Genomic DNA, 21,190 nt, shown 5'->3' on the forward strand with positions numbered 1-21,190 from the left:
AGAAAATCAAATCCCCCTTTTCTGTTATCTATTTAAAAATACTCTGTTGACATTAATGGAAAAGCTAGTGAAAGCCAAATGAAATTTGGAATTAACAGCAATGTATCAATGTTGGCTTCTTAGTTTTCACAGATGTGGCTTGGTCATGTTAGATATTAGTGTCACCGGAAAGGGAGCAAGCTCTGAGCAGGGTCGGCCTGTAATGCGTGGGTTCTTGACTTTGTGCAGGAAAGATTTCACAGTACAAGTCCAAGTAATTTTTAGAGTACATTTATTAAAGCTGGGAATATGAAGCTGAGAGGTCTCAGGGGAGAAGCAACAGGACAGAGCCTAGGTGAGTGCTTCGGCTCTCCAGAAACTGCTTATTGGTAGTCTCACCAGCTGTTATTCTACTTTTAGAGAAGATTGATTGTGTCACTCTAGATTGCTTGTTTGACTTTATTTAACAAATGGAAGAGTGGGTCAGACCTGAACATTATTATATAAATGAGTACAAGAAAATGTACTAAACAAATGACGATGTCTTAGCTATAAAGATGGAAAATTATAATATATATGATATTTTATCATTTCTTTATGAAACACCTCACATTAAGTCGCAATGAAAGAAATCACTTGTGGGGATTTTGCTGCCTGGCATTTTGCTTCCATAGGCCAGCTGTAGATTGCCCACACCTTCCTGTAAGGGCAGACAGCTTCTGTGAACTAGTTCTGACCTCCGGCAAATTTCTTTGCCACTGGCAGAAGGCACATTTCTGTGTCAGCCATACCTTCAAAGAAGTCTGAATCTCAGCCTTGGGGTATTAGGTTGCCTGTAGGTAAAGGTGCTCATTGTCTGTGAATGAGAAATCAACTTTTTTTTTTTTTAAGAATGTGGAGTGATCCTTTTGAGAACATCTATTTGTGTATTTTTTCCATCATTAGATGATTTTATTACTAAAAAAAAATTAAAACTCTCATATATTTGCATTTAAACGTGGAAATACAATTTCAAAACTTCATAAAAATCTTCCAAACAGAAAACATTTGGTGGGCTTCAAACCGTAAAAACGTTAAACATACAACATTTAGAAAAAATTGGCTTGCAGAAAGAACTGACTTTCAAGAGGATGAATGGATTTTTACTAGTGAGATTTCAACTAGAAATATTTGCACAATTAGTATATGGATTGAAAAAAATCAAGTGTCAAGATTTAGTAAGTAAAACCAAAGATATTTTTATTCCATTTAAATCAACCCATTTCCCCAGCAGCCTTTCTTCCTGACAGCCATCAATGATGCAAGTTTAGAAATAAACTGAACTTAAAACCAGGTCTTCAAATTAACTCCATGTCAAAGCTTTAAACTAAAATGAAAACAAACACACATTTAATTACACTGGTCTCATTAAATTTTTAAATTTTTGTAAGCAGAAAAGAATGAGTATTTCTAATAAAATTTTTATTTCTTATTCGTTTTAATTTCTGTTTATGTGTTTTATAGTGTTCATCATATATTAATAGTTAACATATTAGTACACATAAGTTCATATAGGTACTGGGGATATATGCTCAACAATTGTTTTGATGGTGTACCCTATGCAGTTTGGAAACAAATGGCTTTAGGAACCATTTTTCACCTCTGGTTTTGCTTTTGGTTAATTTTCAAAAGCAAGTCTCAATGTCCGAACTTTTCTTGCATGCACACACTGAGCAGGAATTCTGCGTATGCTAACACGGGAAAAGGAACCAATCTCCCACTGGGTGTAGGACGGGACACGAGGCTCCCCCGCCAAGCCATCTGCACGCGGGCCTGGGCGGAGGGTGAGCGCGATGCTCAGGCTCCTCCCGGGCCCCAGCCTGGGGATGTGGGTCAGATGGTTCAGGCCCGTGCAATCCGGCTGCTTTGAGTCATCGCCGGAAGCAAATCAGAGCGAACGGGAAGCATCTTCCAAGTTGGACTAGTAGCTGCAGAAGCAGGAGCAGCAGCCACAGCAGGAACTTCCCAGGTACCGGGACTGGGAGGCGCTCGGGTCCCAGGTTCCCACGCGGACCCCTCTGGCCAGGAGCTCGGGCGCAGGGCGGGAAGGAGGAAGGGAGGGAGGAAGGAAGGCAGATGGCAGGCGCTAGAGGGGGAAGGGGCGGAAATGACTAGGGGAAAAGTGGCGAGGGGTGACCCGGCAGGATTGCTACTGGACCGGGGTCTCCGTGGTCCCCGCCGCGCCCTTGGCTCCGCCACGCAGTCTGGTGCGCTACCGTGCGGTGCGTGGGGCGGAAATTAGGGGAAAAGTGGCGAGGGGTGACCCGGCAGGATTGCTACTGGACCGGGGTCTCCGTGGTCCCCGCCGCGCCCTTGGCTGCTCCACGCAGTCTGGTGCGCTACCGTGCGGTGCGTGTCCGCCTGGGCGGGGGGCGTGGGACCCGAGCGCTGCCGAGCGGCGACTGGGTTAGGGGGTGGTCCCGGCTGGGCCTTCTGTGAACTAGTTCTGACCTCCGGCAAATTTCTTTGCCACTGGCAGAAGGCACATTTCTGTGTCAGCCATACCTTCAAAGAAGTCTGAATCTCAGCCTTGGGGTATTAGGTTGCCTGTAGGTAAAGGTGCTCATTGTCTGTGAATGAGAAATCAACTTTTTTTTTTTTTAAGAATGTGGAGTGATCCTTTTGAGAACATCTATTTGTGTATTTTTTCCATCATTAGATGATTTTATTACTAAAAAAAAATTAAAACTCTCATATATTTGCATTTAAACGTGGAAATACAATTTCAAAACTTCATAAAAATCTTCCAAACAGAAAACATTTGGTGGGCTTCAAACCGTAAAAACGTTAAACATACAACATTTAGAAAAAATTGGCTTGCAGAAAGAACTGACTTTCAAGAGGATGAATGGATTTTTACTAGTGAGATTTCAACTAGAAATATTTGCACAATTAGTATATGGATTGAAAAAAATCAAGTGTCAAGATTTAGTAAGTAAAACCAAAGATATTTTTATTCCATTTAAATCAACCCATTTCCCCAGCAGCCTTTCTTCCTGACAGCCATCAATGATGCAAGTTTAGAAATAAACTGAACTTAAAACCAGGTCTTCAAATTAACTCCATGTCAAAGCTTTAAACTAAAATGAAAACAAACACACATTTAATTACACTGGTCTCATTAAATTTTTAAATTTTTGTAAGCAGAAAAGAATGAGTATTTCTAATAAAATTTTTATTTCTTATTCGTTTTAATTTCTGTTTATGTGTTTTATAGTGTTCATCATATATTAATAGTTAACATATTAGTACACATAAGTTCATATAGGTACTGGGGATATATGCTCAACAATTGTTTTGATGGTGTACCCTATGCAGTTTGGAAACAAATGGCTTTAGGAACCATTTTTCACCTCTGGTTTTGCTTTTGGTTAATTTTCAAAAGCAAGTCTCAATGTCCGAACTTTTCTTGCATGCACACACTGAGCAGGAATTCTGCGTATGCTAACACGGGAAAAGGAACCAATCTCCCACTGGGTGTAGGACGGGACACGAGGCTCCCCCGCCAAGCCATCTGCACGCGGGCCTGGGCGGAGGGTGAGCGCGATGCTCAGGCTCCTCCCGGGCCCCAGCCTGGGGATGTGGGTCAGATGGTTCAGGCCCGTGCAATCCGGCTGCTTTGAGTCATCGCCGGAAGCAAATCAGAGCGAACGGGAAGCATCTTCCAAGTTGGACTAGTAGCTGCAGAAGCAGGAGCAGCAGCCACAGCAGGAACTTCCCAGGTACCGGGACTGGGAGGCGCTCGGGTCCCAGGTTCCCACGCGGACCCCTCTGGCCAGGAGCTCGGGCGCAGGGCGGGAAGGAGGAAGGGAGGGAGGAAGGAAGGCAGATGGCAGGCGCTAGAGGGGGAAGGGGCGGAAATGACTAGGGGAAAAGTGGCGAGGGGTGACCCGGCAGGATTGCTACTGGACCGGGGTCTCCGTGGTCCCCGCCGCGCCCTTGGCTCCGCCACGCAGTCTGGTGCGCTACCGTGCGGTGCGTGTCCGCCTGGGCGGGGGGCGTGGGACCCGAGCGCTGCCGAGCGGCGACTGGGTTAGGGGGTGGTCCCGGCTGGGAGGGACACTGCGGCCTGCTAACACCACTGCGTTGCCCTCTGCCAGCCGTGAACGAGTAGCCAGTGACCCAGAAGGGTGGGCGGAAACTTTGGGAGGTGAGTGGGAGGAGCCGCAGGGTGCAGCCGGAAAAGGGGAGTGCTAATTGCGCCCTGGCCTGGAATTTCTGTGCCTCCTGGGGCAAGTTCCGGGGTGCTGGGCGAGCCACCTCCCGCGCAGATGCCTGTCCCCTGACTGTCCCTCTGCGATCCAGCTTCTCTCTCTCTCTCTCTCTCTCTCTCTCCTTCCCTCCCCCCCCCCCCCCGTTTCCTTCCTTCGTCCCTCCTTCTTTCCTTTCTTTTTCTTTTTTTTTTCAATTCTTTGTCCATTTTTCCTTTCTTTCATCTGTTCTTCATGGGCTTCTCTCTCTCAACCTGAAAAGGTGCGCCCTCACCTGTTGTCTTCTCCGCAGCAGCCGCAGTACTTAATGGAATGGAGTCCTCACTTCTCAGTCACTCAGCCTTGTAGCTCCAGCCCCTGCTCCCTCTCCTTGCTGAGGCTGCTTCTGGGCCAAACTCCCTCCAAGTTCACTACCTGCCTGCCCCCTCCTCCTGCCTGCCTCCCAGCTTCCCTGTTCCCTCCTCCCCCCAGACGACACACACACACACACACACACACACACACACACACACACACACACACACAGAGAGAGAGAGAGAGAGAGAGAGAGAGAGAGAGACTGACTCGCAGCTCTCCCAGAATCAGCTCTCCAGAATGTTCCCGATTGCTGGGTGGCAGTCCCTACCCTCTTCCTCTTACTACCTGCAAACATTGGACATTCTCCAGAACTAGGTGACTTTCTTGTCTTCTGCCTCCACTGTACCTTTTGAGTGATATCATCCCATTTGCCTAGACTCTCCTGGAATCAGGTTACTGTGGTTCCCAAGCTCTCCTTCTAGGATCCTTGCTCACCTTATGTCACCTGCAAACGCCCTGGCTGTCTTAGTTCTGTTCTGTTGGTGTGGTGTGTTCCGCACATGTCACCTGGAATGTACACCTTCCCCATTCCGTGCTGGCTCCTCATATGAACTTCCTGTGGCCCCTGGCCACTCCTCAGCATAATTAGTTAGCAGTCTATTAGAAGATAAGCCGAGGCACATTAAAAATTCTAAGAGTTTATTTGAGCAAAAGATCAGTTTGAGTCTGGCCGCATCCAATCTAGCAGACAGAAAAGAGCTCCAAGGAGCTGTAGACAATGAAAGGCTTTTGTAGGCAGAAGGGACCAGGACAAGGATTGGGCAAAAGGCCGGTGGGTTATTGCAGTTACTTTCCTTTAGGGACAGCAGGGGTCCACCAGGCAGATGACCTAACTAGTGCTGATCAGGTACCCTGATTGACTGCTTTAAGATTCCATTTCTGGGAGAGCTGAAACTGTAATTAAGTCTTGGTTTGGTGATGTGGGGCTTCACATAAGTGACTCCACTTTGGGTCTGTTGTCTTTTAAGAAGCTTCAGTGTAATCCTTGACTCCCACCGCTCCCTGCCCTGATGTGATCAGTCCCCCAGCAGGGCGGTTCCATCTCCCACTCTCTAGTGCGTGAGCTTCCTCTGTATTCAGCTGTACTGTTCAATGGCAGTGGTCCACCAGCTGGGTCCCCAGCCTTTTTTTCATGCTATAGGGTGAGCCACAGTATTTCTCTAAAATTTCAATATATTCCTGTAAAGCATTTGTTTAAAAACCATGCATGGCTTTCCAGCCAATAGCTCAAGTTCAGACTTTTAAACCTGGCACAAGGGGCCCATCCTGACTCACCACACCCTGTCCCTGTGAGGACACCACACAGACCCACTCCCTGGCCACACACAAACATGTCCCGCTGCTACATTCTTTGCACCTGCCAATCCCACAGCCACAGCCTTAAAATTCACCTCCCCCTTTCACCAGCTTTCAGAAACTTTTGCCCCACCTTGTAGGGCCAGCTCACCACTCATCTTCACCACAGGGGCTGCTAAAGTAAATTCATTCTGCTGTTCTGTGGTCTTCCATGGCTCTTTGTAAATCCTCCTGTTACAGGGCCCCTGGCTGGCTTGTAACCATGCATTTATGTCTGTGTGTCTCCCCTAGGGAGGGAGCTCGCAGGTGGGAATTATGACATTTATTGTTCTTTTCCTTGCCCAAACCCAAATAAGGAAAGTTCTACTTAAATGCTCTTTGAACAAATTCACTTTGGGATGTGTGTATGAGGAAGGGGAGTGGAGCAGGGAGTTGGCAGGTGTTCAAAGCCCCCAGGAAGAGGAAGATGACACACTTGGTACCAGAAGGCTTGCTTTTGCGGCCAACTCGGCCACTCTTACTATGAGACCTTAATATGAGTCCTGACCTTGTCTGTTCACCTGTAAAGGGAAAACTAGTTTAATGCCAACTCATTTAATTGACTGGAAATCACATTGTTGTGTTTTTATGACACAGTTCAATTGTGGCACTGGTACCCAAAGGTATTATTTTGTTTTATATTGAAATTAATTCCTTTTTAGATTCATTGGGCAAGGTCCATTTTGTTTAAAGTTCCAATCCTCTAACACAGCGGTTCTCAACCTGTGGGTCGCGACCGCTTTGGCGGTCAAACGACCCCTTTCACAGGGGTCGCCTAAGACCATCCTGCATATCAGATATTTACATTACGATTCATAACAGTAGCAACATTATAGTTATGAAGTAGCAACGAAAATAATTTTATGGTTGGGTCACAACATGAGGAACTGTATTTAAAGGGCCAGGAGGTTGAGAACCACTGCTCTAACAGCTTTAGTGTAAAAATGAGATTAGGAGTCAGCAGGTCTTGGAGAGTGTCCGAGCCTCAGCAGAGGTCCTGTTGCTAAGGACGGGATCAGTTATGAGCTCTGGGATTTACTTGGTGAGTAAACCAGTGTATTAGTTACCTATCGATGCTGTAAAACCTTACCACAAGTTTGGTGCTTGAAAGCAACAAAAATTTATTATCAGACAGTTCTGGAGGTCAGAAGTCCAAAATAGGTCCTCTGAGTTACTGTTTTATTTTCTTTTTCTGGAGGCCCAAGGAAAGAATCAGTTTCCTTGCCTTTTGCAGCCCTTAAAGGCTGCCTGCATTCTTTGGTTCCTGGGTTCTCATCATTCTGATCTTTGCATCCATCATCACATCTCTGACTTTTTTTTTTTTAATATATATTTTATTGATTTTTTACAGAGAGGAAGGGAGAAGGATAGAGAGTTAACATCGATGAGAGAGAAACATCGATCAGCTGCCTCCTGCACACCCCCCACTGGGGATGTGCCCGCAACCAAGGCACATGCCCTTGACCGGAATCGAACCTGGGACCCCTGAGTCCGCAGGCCGACGCTCTATCCACTGAGCCAAACCGGTCAGGGCACATCTCTGACTTTGATCCTTCGGCCTTCCTCTTGTAAGGACCTTGTGATTATAGTGAGCCCACGTGGATCACCCAGTAGACTCTCCCCATCTTATTATTCCTAATTCACTGGCATCGGCAAAGTTCCTCATGCCACATAAGATAATGTAGTCACAGATTGGGAAATTCAACGTGGATGTCTTTGGGGGTATGGTTATTCTGCCGACCACACCTGGTGTCAGAGGGTTTGGCTGATGTGCTTCTGTGTTGTGTTTTTATGACACAGTTGAATTGTGGCACTAGTAGCCAAAGGTGTTAATTAGTTTTAATATTGAAATTAATTTCTTTTCAGATTCATTGGGCAAGATCCATTTTGGTATCATCCATCAACAGACCTTCCCTTGGTATCAACAGACCTTCCCTGATGGATGACTTTGGGGAAGCAAATGGCACTTTTGCCATCAACTTATTAAAAATGTTGGGTGAAGAAGACAACTCACAGAATGTGTTCTTATCTCCCCTGAGCATCTCCTCTGCCCTGGCCATGGTCTTCATGGGGGCCAAAGGAGACACTGCGGCCCAGATGTCCCAGGTAGGTGTGCCTGCCACAAAGGAAGAACAATGCATGGTTTTTTCTCTGCTTCCACAGGGCTGGTTTTTTCATATCTATCCCAGCTGATGAAAGCCAGTGTGGCTGGTAGGTGGGAAGGGGGACACTTGCTGATGGACAAAGGGCAGACATAGGTAGAGCAGGTAAATTATATAGGACAGGGAATCTCCTCTTAGTGTTTATGGGAGAAATCAAGTCCCAGATTATTTTCTGTGGATAAAGCATCAATATGCTACAGCAAAATTGTATCTTTGAGAAGTAAGGTAAATTATAATTTTGTCCCATAAGAAGGCCAAAAATTTAAGCTTTATTATATTTTAACTTTTGCTAACACATTTCAAATGGAAACATAGCTATGTAAATGCACTTTCTGTCAAACAAGTTATTTCTAATGTATGATTGTGCACAAGTGGAGGAAGAATGCACACAGATGTGGACTTTTATTATCCAGAGTCACTTAGAAGGAATATATGATCGGACTGATCTGATGGGGGTTCTGTGTGACCTCAGCGACACTGAAGTAGAGGATGATACCTTAGGAAAGGAGTCCTTAACCTCTTTGTGTCTTAGTATCTTTGATCGTCTTGTGAAAGCGACCCAGAAAATTGCTTATGCTCGTCACTTTGCCACTCACGTCAGGGTGTACAGAAGTGTGTCCACTGTCTGAATCTCTCTCCGTGGTGGTTTCATCCAGTTCACGGGAGGACTGAGGCTTTGGGCTGGGGTGTTGGTTGGGCTAAAGAACCTCTGTAAAATTGCTGGTGAGACATTTTCATGTTTATTTCTGCTCATTCTTGAAATTTTCCCAGGTCAGGCTAGATCCATGCCAGCCACCTATTTGTTGTGTTCTCTCTCCCTCTTGAGTTTTCACATCCTGCCTTCCTGCAAAACAATCTAGTGGGTGGAGGCCAGAAATGCTGCAACATATCCTGGATGTACAGGACAGCCCCAACAACAAAGAAACTGCTCCAAAATGTCAGTAGTCTGAGGTTGAGAAAGCCTGTGCTGACTGGTGAAAGCAAACTCATTTCGAGATAGGATCCGCTGTGATTTTCAGCATGGAGATTTGTTTGGAGGAGCAAAATGGCAATGTTAAAAGTCTGTGTTTTCTCTTACCAGGCACTTTGTCTGAACAAGGCTGGTGATGTCCACCAAGGTTTCCAGGCACTTCTCTCGGACATTAACAGATCTGACACCCAGTACTTGCTCAGAACTGCCAACAGACTCTTTGGAGAAAAGACGTGTGATTTCCTTCCGGTACGTAGTACTCACATATTTTATTTATTTATTTATTTATTTATTTATTTATTTATTATTATTTTTAATCCTCACCTGAGGGCATGCTTTTATTGCTTTTAGAGAGAAAGGAAGGGAGAGGGAGGGAGGCAGAGAGAGAGAAACATTGATGTGAGAGTGAAACATCAATAGATAGCCTCCACACAAGCCCTGATTGGTGATTGTACTTGAAACCTGGGTATGTGCCCTGACCAGGAATCGAACCTGTGACCTTTAGTTGTACTGGACAAGGCTCCAACCAACTGAGCCACATGGGCCAGTGCAGTAGTACTCACACATTAATTAACAATAAATTGAAAATAAAATAGAAACTTCAGAGGAACTGAGATAAAGTATAACTCTACTGTGTTAAACATTTGCTTAGAATTTTACCTCTGTAATGATAATTTTGAATTTTATGATGGCTTCTGAATTATGCCCTTTTTAAATTGTTTCTGATATATTCCTCCTCAACTTTAATCTCAATATGTCCATCCTCTGACATCCAGACTCTTTTCCTCTTGATCTGAGTAGTTCTTATTGATTTCAGTGTATAATTCCAGAGTTCCCTTGTCCAGTGAAAAAAAGCCTGCCATGATTAGTATGTGAGGTCCAAAAATGCTGCTATGTAATATGCAGAGAGATGCTATCTTGAGATAAAGGAAATGGTCAGGATGAGCCTGGCCATCTTATTGGCTGGCAGTTCCCAGGATTCTTCTGTAGGACTCACATACATCCCTGCTGGTGGGCATTACCCTGTGGAGGTTGCCTGCACTGGGCATAAAAATCACTGGAGATGATTCTGGATCTTTCAGCTGGCTAGGTCTTCTAGGATAAGCATGATTCCAGGAATCTACTGGTTAAACAATGTTCACTTTGAACATCAGCCTAATCTTTGAATATTGTAATTGGGGAATATTGGGGACACAGGGAACCACCTGCCACCTTTCTCAGTTGCTGGGCTCTTCTCTCTACATCTTCTTTCTTCTGTAGAAGCTAAACTATTTGAGAACAGGAGATGGGCGGAGGATAGGCACCCTCCAGGCACATTATATCTGAGACCAAGTTTTTGTGAGGTGAGTTATCGTTGGGTTTTAATATATTGGGTACAGGGCCTCCCTGATTTGATCCCACCTTACATTTCAAGGTTCAGCCCCTGCCCTTGTGTTTTTTCCCCCTAATCCCTTACACACACACACACCATACACACACACACACACACACACACACACACACACACACACACCAGGGTTCTTGTCCCAGCATCAAGAAGGGTTCAGGGATCTGGAAAAGGCTGTGTGTAGATGGCATAGGAATCCAGAGACTAATAAAGAGTCCAAGTCCGGAGATGAGATATAATTTTGAAAGGCATTGGGGGTCAGAGGACCTTTAGCTAAAGGAACTGAAGAGTCCCTCCTTGTTTAGGACCCTTGCTTTTATTCACACAATTTGTCCTAAGGCAAGGTAGAAATAATACACTTCAAAGGGTAAGGTTTCAAAGGGTACAGAAGCATTGTCAGTTTGGGGAATAGCCTACGGCTGTTCAGGTGTTTGGCCAGTAGGAGGCAATAACATGTAGATTAAGATGCCTTTTAACTGTCTGGCAGCCACAATCAGTTTACTATTCAGGTTTGGGGAAATGCCTTTAGCCATTCCCAACAGGTGACTACATGTGTGCCTCAACCCTGTTGAGTCCCCAAGTCTCATCAACCTTTTGATGAAACTTAAAATTATGACATGCTGGAATTGGTCTACGGCACACACACATATACACACACATCTAGGACAGTCACATTCCACTCCTGGGAGACCTGTAAGATTTCTTGATAATCTAGTTCTGCCATGGAGCCTCCCAATCACTCCACAGATATGTTTCAGACCCTGGGGCTGGTGCCAGTGATGCAAAAGTGAATAAAGAAAGTTAGAGTGCTTGGGGGGGGGGAGGGAGACAGAAAAATCAAACAAATCAATATGCAGCTTAAGTGCTTGATGGGCATTCATGATGGGCTCTTTGGTGCATGCCTGCCACCCTTCATGTTCTCAAGACATCTTATAACTATCTGTGTGTACGTCATCTCTCTCACAGACTGGGAGCCATCTCTGGTCTCATGCCATGTCTTCACCCTGGTGTCCAGCACCCAGTGGGTGGTTTGTGCATTTTTGTTAATTGCATGAATGAGTGTTAACATGCAGGATGAGCTGTGCAAGCAGTTAGGCTAGAAACATGTTCAGAAAAAACAGATGTGTTCCCACCGTGGGGACCTTTGCTGCATGGGACTGGACTCGGTATCTTGTGCTTGCAGGCCTTTAAGGAATCCTGCCAGAAGTTCTATCAGGCCGAGCTGGAGGAGCTGTCCTTTGCTAAAGACACCGAGGAATGCAGAAAGCACATCAACGACTGGGTGGCAGAAAAGACTGAAGGTGAGAGATTTCATTTCCGTGCACTTGGGAAGCTGCGAAGGAACAGGAGGTGAGAGGGCCTGGGCTGTGACCTCCACAGTATTGCCACTGGCACCCTGTAAGCAGCGCGGGCGCACACGTGTGTGTGTGTGTGTGTGTGTGTGTGCGTGTGTGCGTGTGTGCGCTCGCTGTGATTTCAGGCCAGCCATGCAGTTCTGTGATTTTTCTTGGGCTTATCAGATCCCAAAGCGGTGATTTCAAATAAAAACTTAAACCAGGTGTAAGGGTCTCAGATGCCTTTCCCGCTGGACTCTACTAGAAAATACCAGAAAAATGCATCCTCATGGGGCCCTGTTTTTCTACTATCTGGGAGGAGCCTTGCCCCACTCTGAGGACAGGATGACATCCGATTTAGGTGGCAGCTCAGATAGGGCCACCTTTCACATTATCTCCCTGTGGTAATGGAACAGCTCTGGTTTCATCCTTGGCCTGCTCCTTCTTTGTCTCGAGGCTGTGGCTAAGTTTGCTTTTAGAGGGTGACGTTTTCTGAGTTTGCTCCAGATTCAGGAACTACAGCCTATGCAGAGCCTGCCAAGTCCCCTGTCCAAACCACGTTCCGTCTCAGCAGATATAGTTTCACCAGTTCCTGATTAGAGTGCAGAGAAAAGGGACATGCTTTTAAGCACTCTAAATAGCTAACATGTAGAGACTTCCAGAACATGGGGACTTCAGTCACTCATTTCTCAGCGTGCCCACCCAGCACTCATCATTCCATCCATTCAATCTTTGTGGCATCCCTGCCGTCTCAGGCAGCAGCAACGGTCACGATTATGCTGAGAGCCCATAAAATAATGACTGTTGGAAGGGAAGAGCCTTTCATGTTTTCTTAGGTGTTACGTGCGGTGGTCTCTCATTCCCCAGTAGTTGGAGCAGTTGTAAGTCACTAGCAAAGCCAGAAGCTTTGTACCTCACCTTCCTTCACCTATTGAGTCCCCTCCACAGCTGTTCACACCTTTCCTTCCATCAGGCTGGCCACCCATGTTTTTTTTCCAGAATATTAGAGCTGGGGGGACTTTGGGGATCACCTTGTCCCTACTTTCATTGAACAACAAGTTGGGCTTCTTCATTGCATCCCCCTAATTCCTTTGCTCTATTCACCCTGTTCAGGAAGCCTGCTTTCTCCCATGATCTGGCTGCATTTCCCATTCTTTGGAAGGCTCTCCTCCCCTCAGCAAATAATTATCTGGCCTAAAATGTCAACAGTGGCATGGTTGAGAAATTATGGTGCCAAGGTTGAGTGGCTTATAGTTAAAGTCAAATCTCTTGAATTATTTTTTCAGCCCAGTCACTTGCCATCTAGTGACCTTAGCAAAAAAGTTAGGCAAATGCTCTGAACCTGAATTTCTACATCTGTCAATTGAGGGCAAAATGATAGTTGACCTGCCCTTTTCAGGATTGCTGCTTAAGGACAGACAGTACTCAGTGTGGGTGCCCAGCCCAAAGCATCATCGCCCCGAGTCATCAAGCAACCGAAAAGACAGGATTCCAGCCTGGCTGTCAACCAAGCCTCAGTGTTCTATGTCAAGGGGATTTTTGTAAAAGAATATTTATTCTCCCCCAAATAGCAATACATTTCTCTCCTGCTCTTTATAGGTAAGATTTCGGAGATTTTGGGTGTTGGCACCGTTGATCCACTGACCAAACTGGTTCTGGTGAATGCGATCTACTTCAAAGGCAGGTGGAAGGAGCAGTTCGACAGAAAGCACACAAGGGGGATGCCTTTCAAAGTCAACCAGGTAGGGACAGCGACTTCAGATACACTGCTATTTTCTTAAAGTAGCACATTGGGAATAGTTGTGAATGGGAAAAATATCAATCATTCATTTCACACTATTTTGATTGTTGATCCATTTCTGAATGTATTTCATGTCTCCTATATGTTATTGGAAAAAAAAGGAGAAAAATGAAAATAATTTTTCTATTGATAGTTTCCCTTTTTCAATCCTTGTTCAAAATGACCTATCCCTGGTCACATTATTGTGATGGAAAGAAAATTTCTTCTAAGCCTTGGAGTTATGCTTGTATTGTACTATCACTGCCTATATTTACTTAGACACCTCTTTAGTGTCATGGTAAACTGTGCCTATTGATTGCCTTAGAATCCATGGCTATGCAATTCTGCGCACAGGGAAAAAGTTGTTAACAGATGTTAAGGCTGAATATTTATTTTTAATTTTGGGGGAATCTTTTAAAAATAAAAATTGTATATATTCAAAGTGTACAAGATTATGATTTAATATGCATACTGAAAAGCTAACTAACATATCTCTCCACATACTTACCTTCTTGTGTGTATAATGAGAGCCCTGAAATCTACTCTGTTAGCAATTATCCAGTATTCAGTACAGTTTTATTAACTACTAGAGGCCCAGTATGTGATTGAAATCACACAAGGAGGCGCCCCGCCTCCCCCTGTGCGAGGAAGCACCCCACGGGGGGTCGGGACCCACGCCTGACTCCTGCAGCGCTGGCCGCCATGGGAGTTAGGCTGGACCGACGCTGTGGGAGGCTGGACAGGCATTGCAGGGGGCCAGGACCCACACCTCACTTGCAGCGTCCCCCTCTGACTCGCAGTGTCCCCCGGCCCCCTTGCCTATGTCTGCTCTGGGGCCACCTGAGCCACTGCGCCGGCTCAGGCAAGCCCCCCTGCCTCTGTCTTCGTCTCTGCTCCGGGTCTCACCTGCGTGCTCAACCTCCTCCTGTCTGGTCGTGACCCGTTATGGAGTCCCGGCCTAATTTGCATATCACCTCTCTCTCTCTCTCTCTCTCTCTCTCTCTATATATATATATATATATATATATTCATCATGTTGTACATTAGGTATCCAGACTTATAAGTTGAACATTCAAAATATATCTCTCCATTCCTTTTGTGTATGATAATGGCTGGTGTCAATAGCTGTTAGCTTGGAATTTCACCTCCATCAACTTGACAATAGCACATTGCACAAAGATTTAAAAGTCTAGAGTATATTTGATGCAAGCTTTAAAAATGGTGAACCCTACACATCTTGTTAAGGTTCTCCCTTCAAGAAAATCAAAGCTGTATAATCAATTGTATAATTGAGCAACTTTTCAGAATAAAAGTCTAACTTCCTCTGGCCTATATATCTTCTCTAACCTAATCCTCCAGCCCAAAGACCTGAATATTAGTTAATTCTCCTCTAAACTTAGAAAAACAATTTTTAATTATAAGGTCTCTGGGAGTGCTTCTTTATGCATTTTCTCAAAAAAGAAAACCTAAACTTCTTTCAAAAATAATGAGAGAGTTTTATGTCTGTCCATATTTTACAATTTATTCTCTTATCTGGTTATAATTGATCTGCTGGGGCATGAGCATGTTATACTCAATACTAATATGTAATAATGAGGATTTTGTATCTATCAGCATAAATGCATAGAAGTAATCATTCTCTTAAATGTACCTAGAGGTTCTGTGAATTAGACATATTTTTAGTGAACTGTGCTCATTTTTAAAAAATCTGATTTTAATTTCATGTTTTCATTAGGAAAAAAAGACAGTGCAGATGATGTTTAAGCATGATAAATTTAAAATGGGCTGTGTGGAGGAGGTGAAAAGCCAGGTCCTGGAGCTGCCCTATGTGGGGGAGGAGCTGAGCATGGTCATTCTGCTGCCTGATGAAGACATTGATCTTGCAGTGGTAAGCCCTTGGCAATGAGTCTGAGTGTCTGTGGATCTAGTCTTAGCTCCTTTCTTTAAGTCCATCCGTCAGATAGCATTTGAGGAGTTTTCAATTTGGAGTTATTACAAAGAGTGCTGGATGAACACTATTGCATGTCTTTGGTGGGGGTGTATATGCATTTCTGTTGAGTATATATCTAGGAATGGAATTGTGGGTAAGGACAAATGTTGAAGCTAAGGAGAGCTCCAAGAATTTAAAAGAATTATTCATTAATCTTAATTCTTTATTCTTTATTCTTAAGAGAGGGGCTAGTTGAGGGCCCAATAACTTTTGAATGAAAGTACTAGAAAAGGACAGGATTGATCTGGGCAGAGTTCCTCAAACATCCATATGCATACAAATCTCCTAGGGACCTTATTACAATGAAGATTTTTGACTAGGGGCTATGGCCTGAGATTTTTTGCATTTCTAACAAGATTCCAGGTGATACAGGTGCTATTATTGGTCATGGACCACATTTTGAGTACAAGAGTACAGGTGAGCAGTGTATCTTAGACAGGAGCAGAGAGCCCTCTTCCCATGACAGAAAAGGAACAGAGTTCAGGAGGAAGGTAAATTTGTAAGATGGATGATACAGGACCAACAGTGTGCTGGCTGTCTGGATCCCTGGGTGATGGAAGAAGCCCTCATTTATAATATTTGCTGATTTCATGCAAATACTCCACTTGGCTAAGTTTAGGTTACCAAGAATTTAACAATTGACTTTCGCCAGATATACAAGCCAGCTCCAGCATACCAATGCACAGGATGTTGAGGGTGGGGTCTGCCTGATTATTAAAATACTAGAGGCCCGGTGCATGAAAATTCATGCACTGGAGTGAGGGGTCCCTCAACCCGGCCTGCCCCCTCTCACAGTCCGGGAGCCCTCAGGGGCAGGAGTCGACCTGGTGATCAGAGGAAGGCAATGGTCCCATCACACCTCTGCTGCTGCCACTGCTGGCAGCGCAAGTCTCAGCTGGCCCTGGTTACCTGAGCCTCAGGCGGTTCTGGGCAGCTGGGCAGCCACCATCTGAGGCTTGCCTGCGCCTCTGGCTGGCCCTGGGTGGCTGGACAGCCACCATCCGAGGCTTGCCTGTACCTTGGGCCGGCCCTGGGTGGTTGGGGGGATGAGGGGACTGGGGGACTCCAGAGGCAGGTGTGTAGCAAGGCCGGGCCCGGCAGGGCTTAGGGGACTAGGCACTGCCATCTTGTGGCTGTGAGCACTGCCATCTTTGCAACGGAGTGAGGGTCAATTAGCATATTCCCTTTTTATTAGATAGGATATTAAATATATTTAAAAAATTTGAAATGAATTTGATATAGATGGTTTAAAAAAAAACCTCCCATTGTCTTAGGTGTTTTACTCTTGGTTCCACAAAACAGGGAAAAGATGAGAATTTGAGGGGAAATCTGGGTGTAAGGACAATCTCAGTAGATTGTCTTGGATCAGAACTAAGCATCTAGTTGCATGCTATGGGGGATGAGTAAAGGGGGGTGCACACCAGGCTATTGTCATCTAGATTTTAGGATTTGACTCTTCATTATTTCAGGTGGAAAAGGCACTTACATATGAGAAGTTCAGAGCCTGGACGGATCCAGAAAACATGAGTGAGATTAAAGTTCAAGTTTTTCTTCCCCGGTTAAAACTGGAGAAGAGCTATGACTTGGAGTCTTTTCTTCGAAGTTTAGGAATGACTGATGCTTTTGAGGAAGCCAAGGCAGACTTTTCTGGAATGTCAACTAAGAAGAATGTGCCCGTGTCCAAGGTTGCACACAAGTGCTTTGTAGAGGTCAATGAGGAAGGCACAGAGGCGGCTGCGGCCACTGCCGTGGTCAGGAATTCCCGGTGCTGCAGAATAGAGCCAAGATTTTGTGCAGACCACCCATTCCTTTTCTTCATCAGGCACCACAAAACCAACAGCATCTTGTTCTGTGGCAGGTTCTCTTCTCCATAAAGAGGTGCCATTGCTTACAGGTGCTCCTTTCCCTTCTGCCATCCTTGCCTTGATTCAGATTCTGTAGGACCAAATTGGTGCATGTGGTAGTATGAATGCCAAAATAAAGCGTTTGCACCTAGGATGTCTGTGAATGTCTTTACCAAATATTCCACGGCGACTGAGAATAATTGAGACTTCAGATGGGTGGAGTTTGGGAAGGAGAAGGGTATGCTTGTTCTGAAATGTTTGGGGAGCTCTTCCCTCAAAGACTCTGCCCTCACCTACCTGCTATAAGATGGCCAGCAATCCTCAAAGTCTGTGCCCATTGTGGGTATCTTTAGGAACATGTCAAGGATTGACAAATCAGCCCTCCACATGCCCTTCCATTCTGCAATGATCTCAAAGATCATTGAGGTGTCCACCACCATTGCCAGGCTCAGCTGGAGATGGCAGTGTCCAGGCCCCCTGCGTACAAGGCCAGGGGTGGATGCTACAACCAACACTAGCCACCTATGTCTCATAACAACTGAGACAGAGTGTCCCCTGGGCAGTATCACACAGGCAGCCTTGCATGTCCCATATCTCACACAGTCCCTTATGCAAATCACTCCTTCAAATCCTTTTGCCATAAACCTGATATGAGTTCAGGGGCTCAGCAGGTAGCTTCAGAAATGAGTTTGGAGCCAAATCTCTGAAACATGTCCAGTCCTCTCCATTTCCCTTGCTTCTGAAACATACACACAACCAGGAAAAAACCCACACCAAGCACTTCTTGGAAGCAATGACCCTCTAGTTAATCACACATAGCTCAAACACCCCCCTTGTTAAAAAACATCTCCCTACATCATTTTTTCAGATTAAAAAAACACACTTTTAATTTGAACACTTTGGAAACTATAGAAAAGTATACAAAGAAAATTAGTCACTCACAGTTCCACTACCCAGCAATCACTACTGTTAACAATGATATATATATTTCCCTGTTCTATGTATGCAAATAGAAGTTTATAAACCAACACAAGTTAATCATGCCCTTCTGTAGCTAATTTCTATCCTTACAACTATCTGTTTTTGATTTGCATTAACATATTTATAGTATTTTCTGCTCTAATACGTATTGTTCTCTCTGTGCCCTTAATGTAGTTCCATCTATTTGTCTGTCCTTGAACAAGCTGCTTTTTTATTTTTATTTTTATTTTTAATTAGGAAGGCTTTGTAGTATGTCTTAGTTATTTATCTCTGGAATAGAGAAATGCTGTCGATTTTTATAGTTTGATCTTAGATGTCTTTGGCTTCCTTATAAATCTTACTATTATGAGTCTCATCTATTTTCTTTTTATTTATTTTAATCATTGTGTTTTCTTATAAGATATTTTAAATTGTTTACTTTTTATCACTATTATCTTCTTTTATTTTCTTATTTAAAATGTCTGTTGTGCCTGGCTGGTATGACTCAGTGGTTGAGCATTGATCCATACACCGAGAGGTCACTGGTTTGATTCCCAGTCAGGTTGTGGGCTCGATCCCTAGTAGGGGGTCCCACAGGAGGCAACCGATTGATGTTTCTCTCTCATCAATGTTTCTATCTTTCTCTTCCTTTCCTTTCCTCTCTCTCAAAATCAATAAAAATAAAAAAAAATGTCTGTTGCAACAGTTCTGCTTCAAATGTTTAGGTTGGTCAATTTCTTTTTTTTATTGTTGACACTATTACAGATATCCCACATTCCCCCTTCCCAGCCCCCAACCCCCATTTTGCTCACCTCAGTCAATTTATTTTATAGTGTTTTTCATCCTCAAGTATCCAGTTTTTGGCCTGTGGGTTCAAGTTGACCTTGGGTTATCAGATATGTTCTGCTGATATGGGTTGAGTAAGGCTTAAAAGTCAGACCTTTTTTTTTTTAATTTTGTCTTTTTTTTAGTGACAGTCCTACCCAGTTTGATGACACACTTTCTGTCAGTCCATCAGGAAAACCTCATGGTCAGGGTTGAAGCAGTAATACTCAAAGGGAACCAAATTCTCACCTGTTAACTTCAACTCCTCACCCCTGCTAGGCTTTTAAAATGTACCAATATAACCTCAAGGATGCTAATACAGATGATATAGGCTATCGATATAGAGATATAGAGTTTTGTTCTGAAGGAACAAGGCCAGCAAGGCAGGAACTTAAGACATCTGGCCCAGCCTATCTTTTCTGTAGGCAGCAGGTGTCTCCCTTTCCAAATGGCAGCTGTGCACTGCTTGAGCACCAGAGTCCAAGCACCATTCTGCTTCCCCTGGATGGCTTGGCTGTCTTGTTGCTTGGTGAGTCTTATCTTGTTGTTACTATTTGTTTTATTGATTAGTTCTCTTGTTTCTCTCCTGCCTTTAATTTCTCTAAAGCTGAGTTTTGGGAAGAGAGTCAAACTCCTGCTTTGTGGCATCTTTGCAGGAAATGAAATCATCTTTTTAATGATGTTTGTGCTAATATGTCAAAGTAAAAAAAAAAGTGTATTTTACCATATACTCATAGACCATTAATAAATTTGAATTACTCTTTAAAAATATAAATTATATTTTATAGTCTCTAGATTTAAAAAGAAAAGCCTGCAAATACAAAATCTTGACAAAGATCAAGAGCAATTCTCATATAATGCTGGAGGGAGCAGAAATTGGTAAAACCACTTAGAAAAGGATTCTGGCATGACTTAGTAATGTTAAGCATTTGTATATACTATGACCAGATATTCCACTCCTGGCTAGAAACCCTAGAAAAACTCTATGTTCAAAAAGCAAGCAAAATAATGCTCATAGCAACATTGTTCATCATAGCAAGAAAAAAATGTAGAAATATAGAAAAAACACTGAATTATTAAAATGAATAAATCATGTTGCACTCATGCAGAGGAAAGAATCAGGGTCATTGCCTTGCTCAGCTCTGGGGCACCATTCACATAGTCTGCACATTTCATACAGTACATAATGTTACTGGCGTTTTCTGGAGTTTGTACAAATTTGTGCAGAATACCATATATTAAGCAAAATAAATTAACCATAGCTACCACTATAAAACACAATGCCAACCAAAAATAACAAGTATCAGTTGCATTCACATAATGTTAAACAATAGGCAAACTGAATATTGTGCTATATATATAAGCTACAGAGGAAAGAACAAAGAAATTCATACAAAACATAGAATAATATTAAATCCAGGAAAGAATGTGATTAGCTAGGTCAGCAGGGAGCTTTAAAATTATTCATGATTCTCTGTTTCTTAAACTGGGTAGTGAATATTAGATAATTATTCAATCTCCTATTAACTTTTAAGTATAGTATATATGTAAATTCATTGCATTATATGTATGATGCATTTAACAATGAAAAGAAATTTAATAAAAGAATGGATAAATCATGGTATGATATGATGTTTTGAGAACTACAATCAGCTAAGATAGAAAAAATAAAATATTGCAAATTTAATAATAAAACTAAATGTAACTTTCCTGTTAAAAGACAAAGAAAAACTTTTAGATTAGAGATGAAAAACAGTATTTTGCCAAATGTGATTTCAATTAGCATTTCTCAAACAAAGTGACACAAAATATGTACGTGAACTGAGAGGTAAAGATGTATCAGGCAAATTTAAAAGGACAGCAGTAGTCAAGCTATCTACATTAATAAAAGAGAAACATGGTAATTGGCGTACGACCGCTACCCTTCCCATTGGCTAATCAGCATATCCTTATGCAAATTAACTGTCAGCCAAGATGGCGGCTGGCAGCCAGGCAGCTGGAAGCGAGCATGAGGCTT

At 43.6% G+C, this 21,190-nt stretch overlaps 1 protein-coding gene across 4 annotated transcripts; it reads left to right on the forward strand.

The window, feature by feature from the left end:
- The first annotated feature begins 1,477 nt into the window (after positions 1-1,477).
- On the forward strand, positions 1,478-17,542 carry LOC102259770 (serpin B8). 4 transcript variants are annotated; one of them, XM_005861548.2, is made up of 7 exons: positions 1,478-1,987; positions 7,788-8,027; positions 9,165-9,302; positions 11,624-11,741; positions 13,374-13,516; positions 15,290-15,442; positions 17,014-17,542. In XM_005861548.2, exons 2-7 carry the CDS (start codon positions 7,860-7,862, stop codon positions 17,416-17,418), a joined length of 1,125 nt encoding a protein of 374 aa, XP_005861610.1. In that variant the 5' UTR covers positions 1,478-1,987; positions 7,788-7,859; the 3' UTR covers positions 17,419-17,542. The 4 variants fall into 4 exon arrangements, with proteins under 4 accessions (XP_005861610.1, XP_005861611.1, XP_014391363.1 ...); XM_005861549.2 differs by lacking the exon at positions 1,478-1,987 and adding an exon at positions 3,646-3,740; XM_014535877.1 differs by lacking the exon at positions 1,478-1,987 and having other exon boundaries at positions 7,850-8,027; positions 11,624-11,790.
- Positions 17,543-21,190: the final 3,648 nt, after the last annotated feature.

This window comes from Myotis brandtii, unplaced genomic scaffold (assembly GCF_000412655.1).
Source record: "Myotis brandtii unplaced genomic scaffold, ASM41265v1 scaffold154, whole genome shotgun sequence".
Classification (NCBI taxonomy): Eukaryota; Metazoa; Chordata; class Mammalia; order Chiroptera; family Vespertilionidae; genus Myotis; species Myotis brandtii.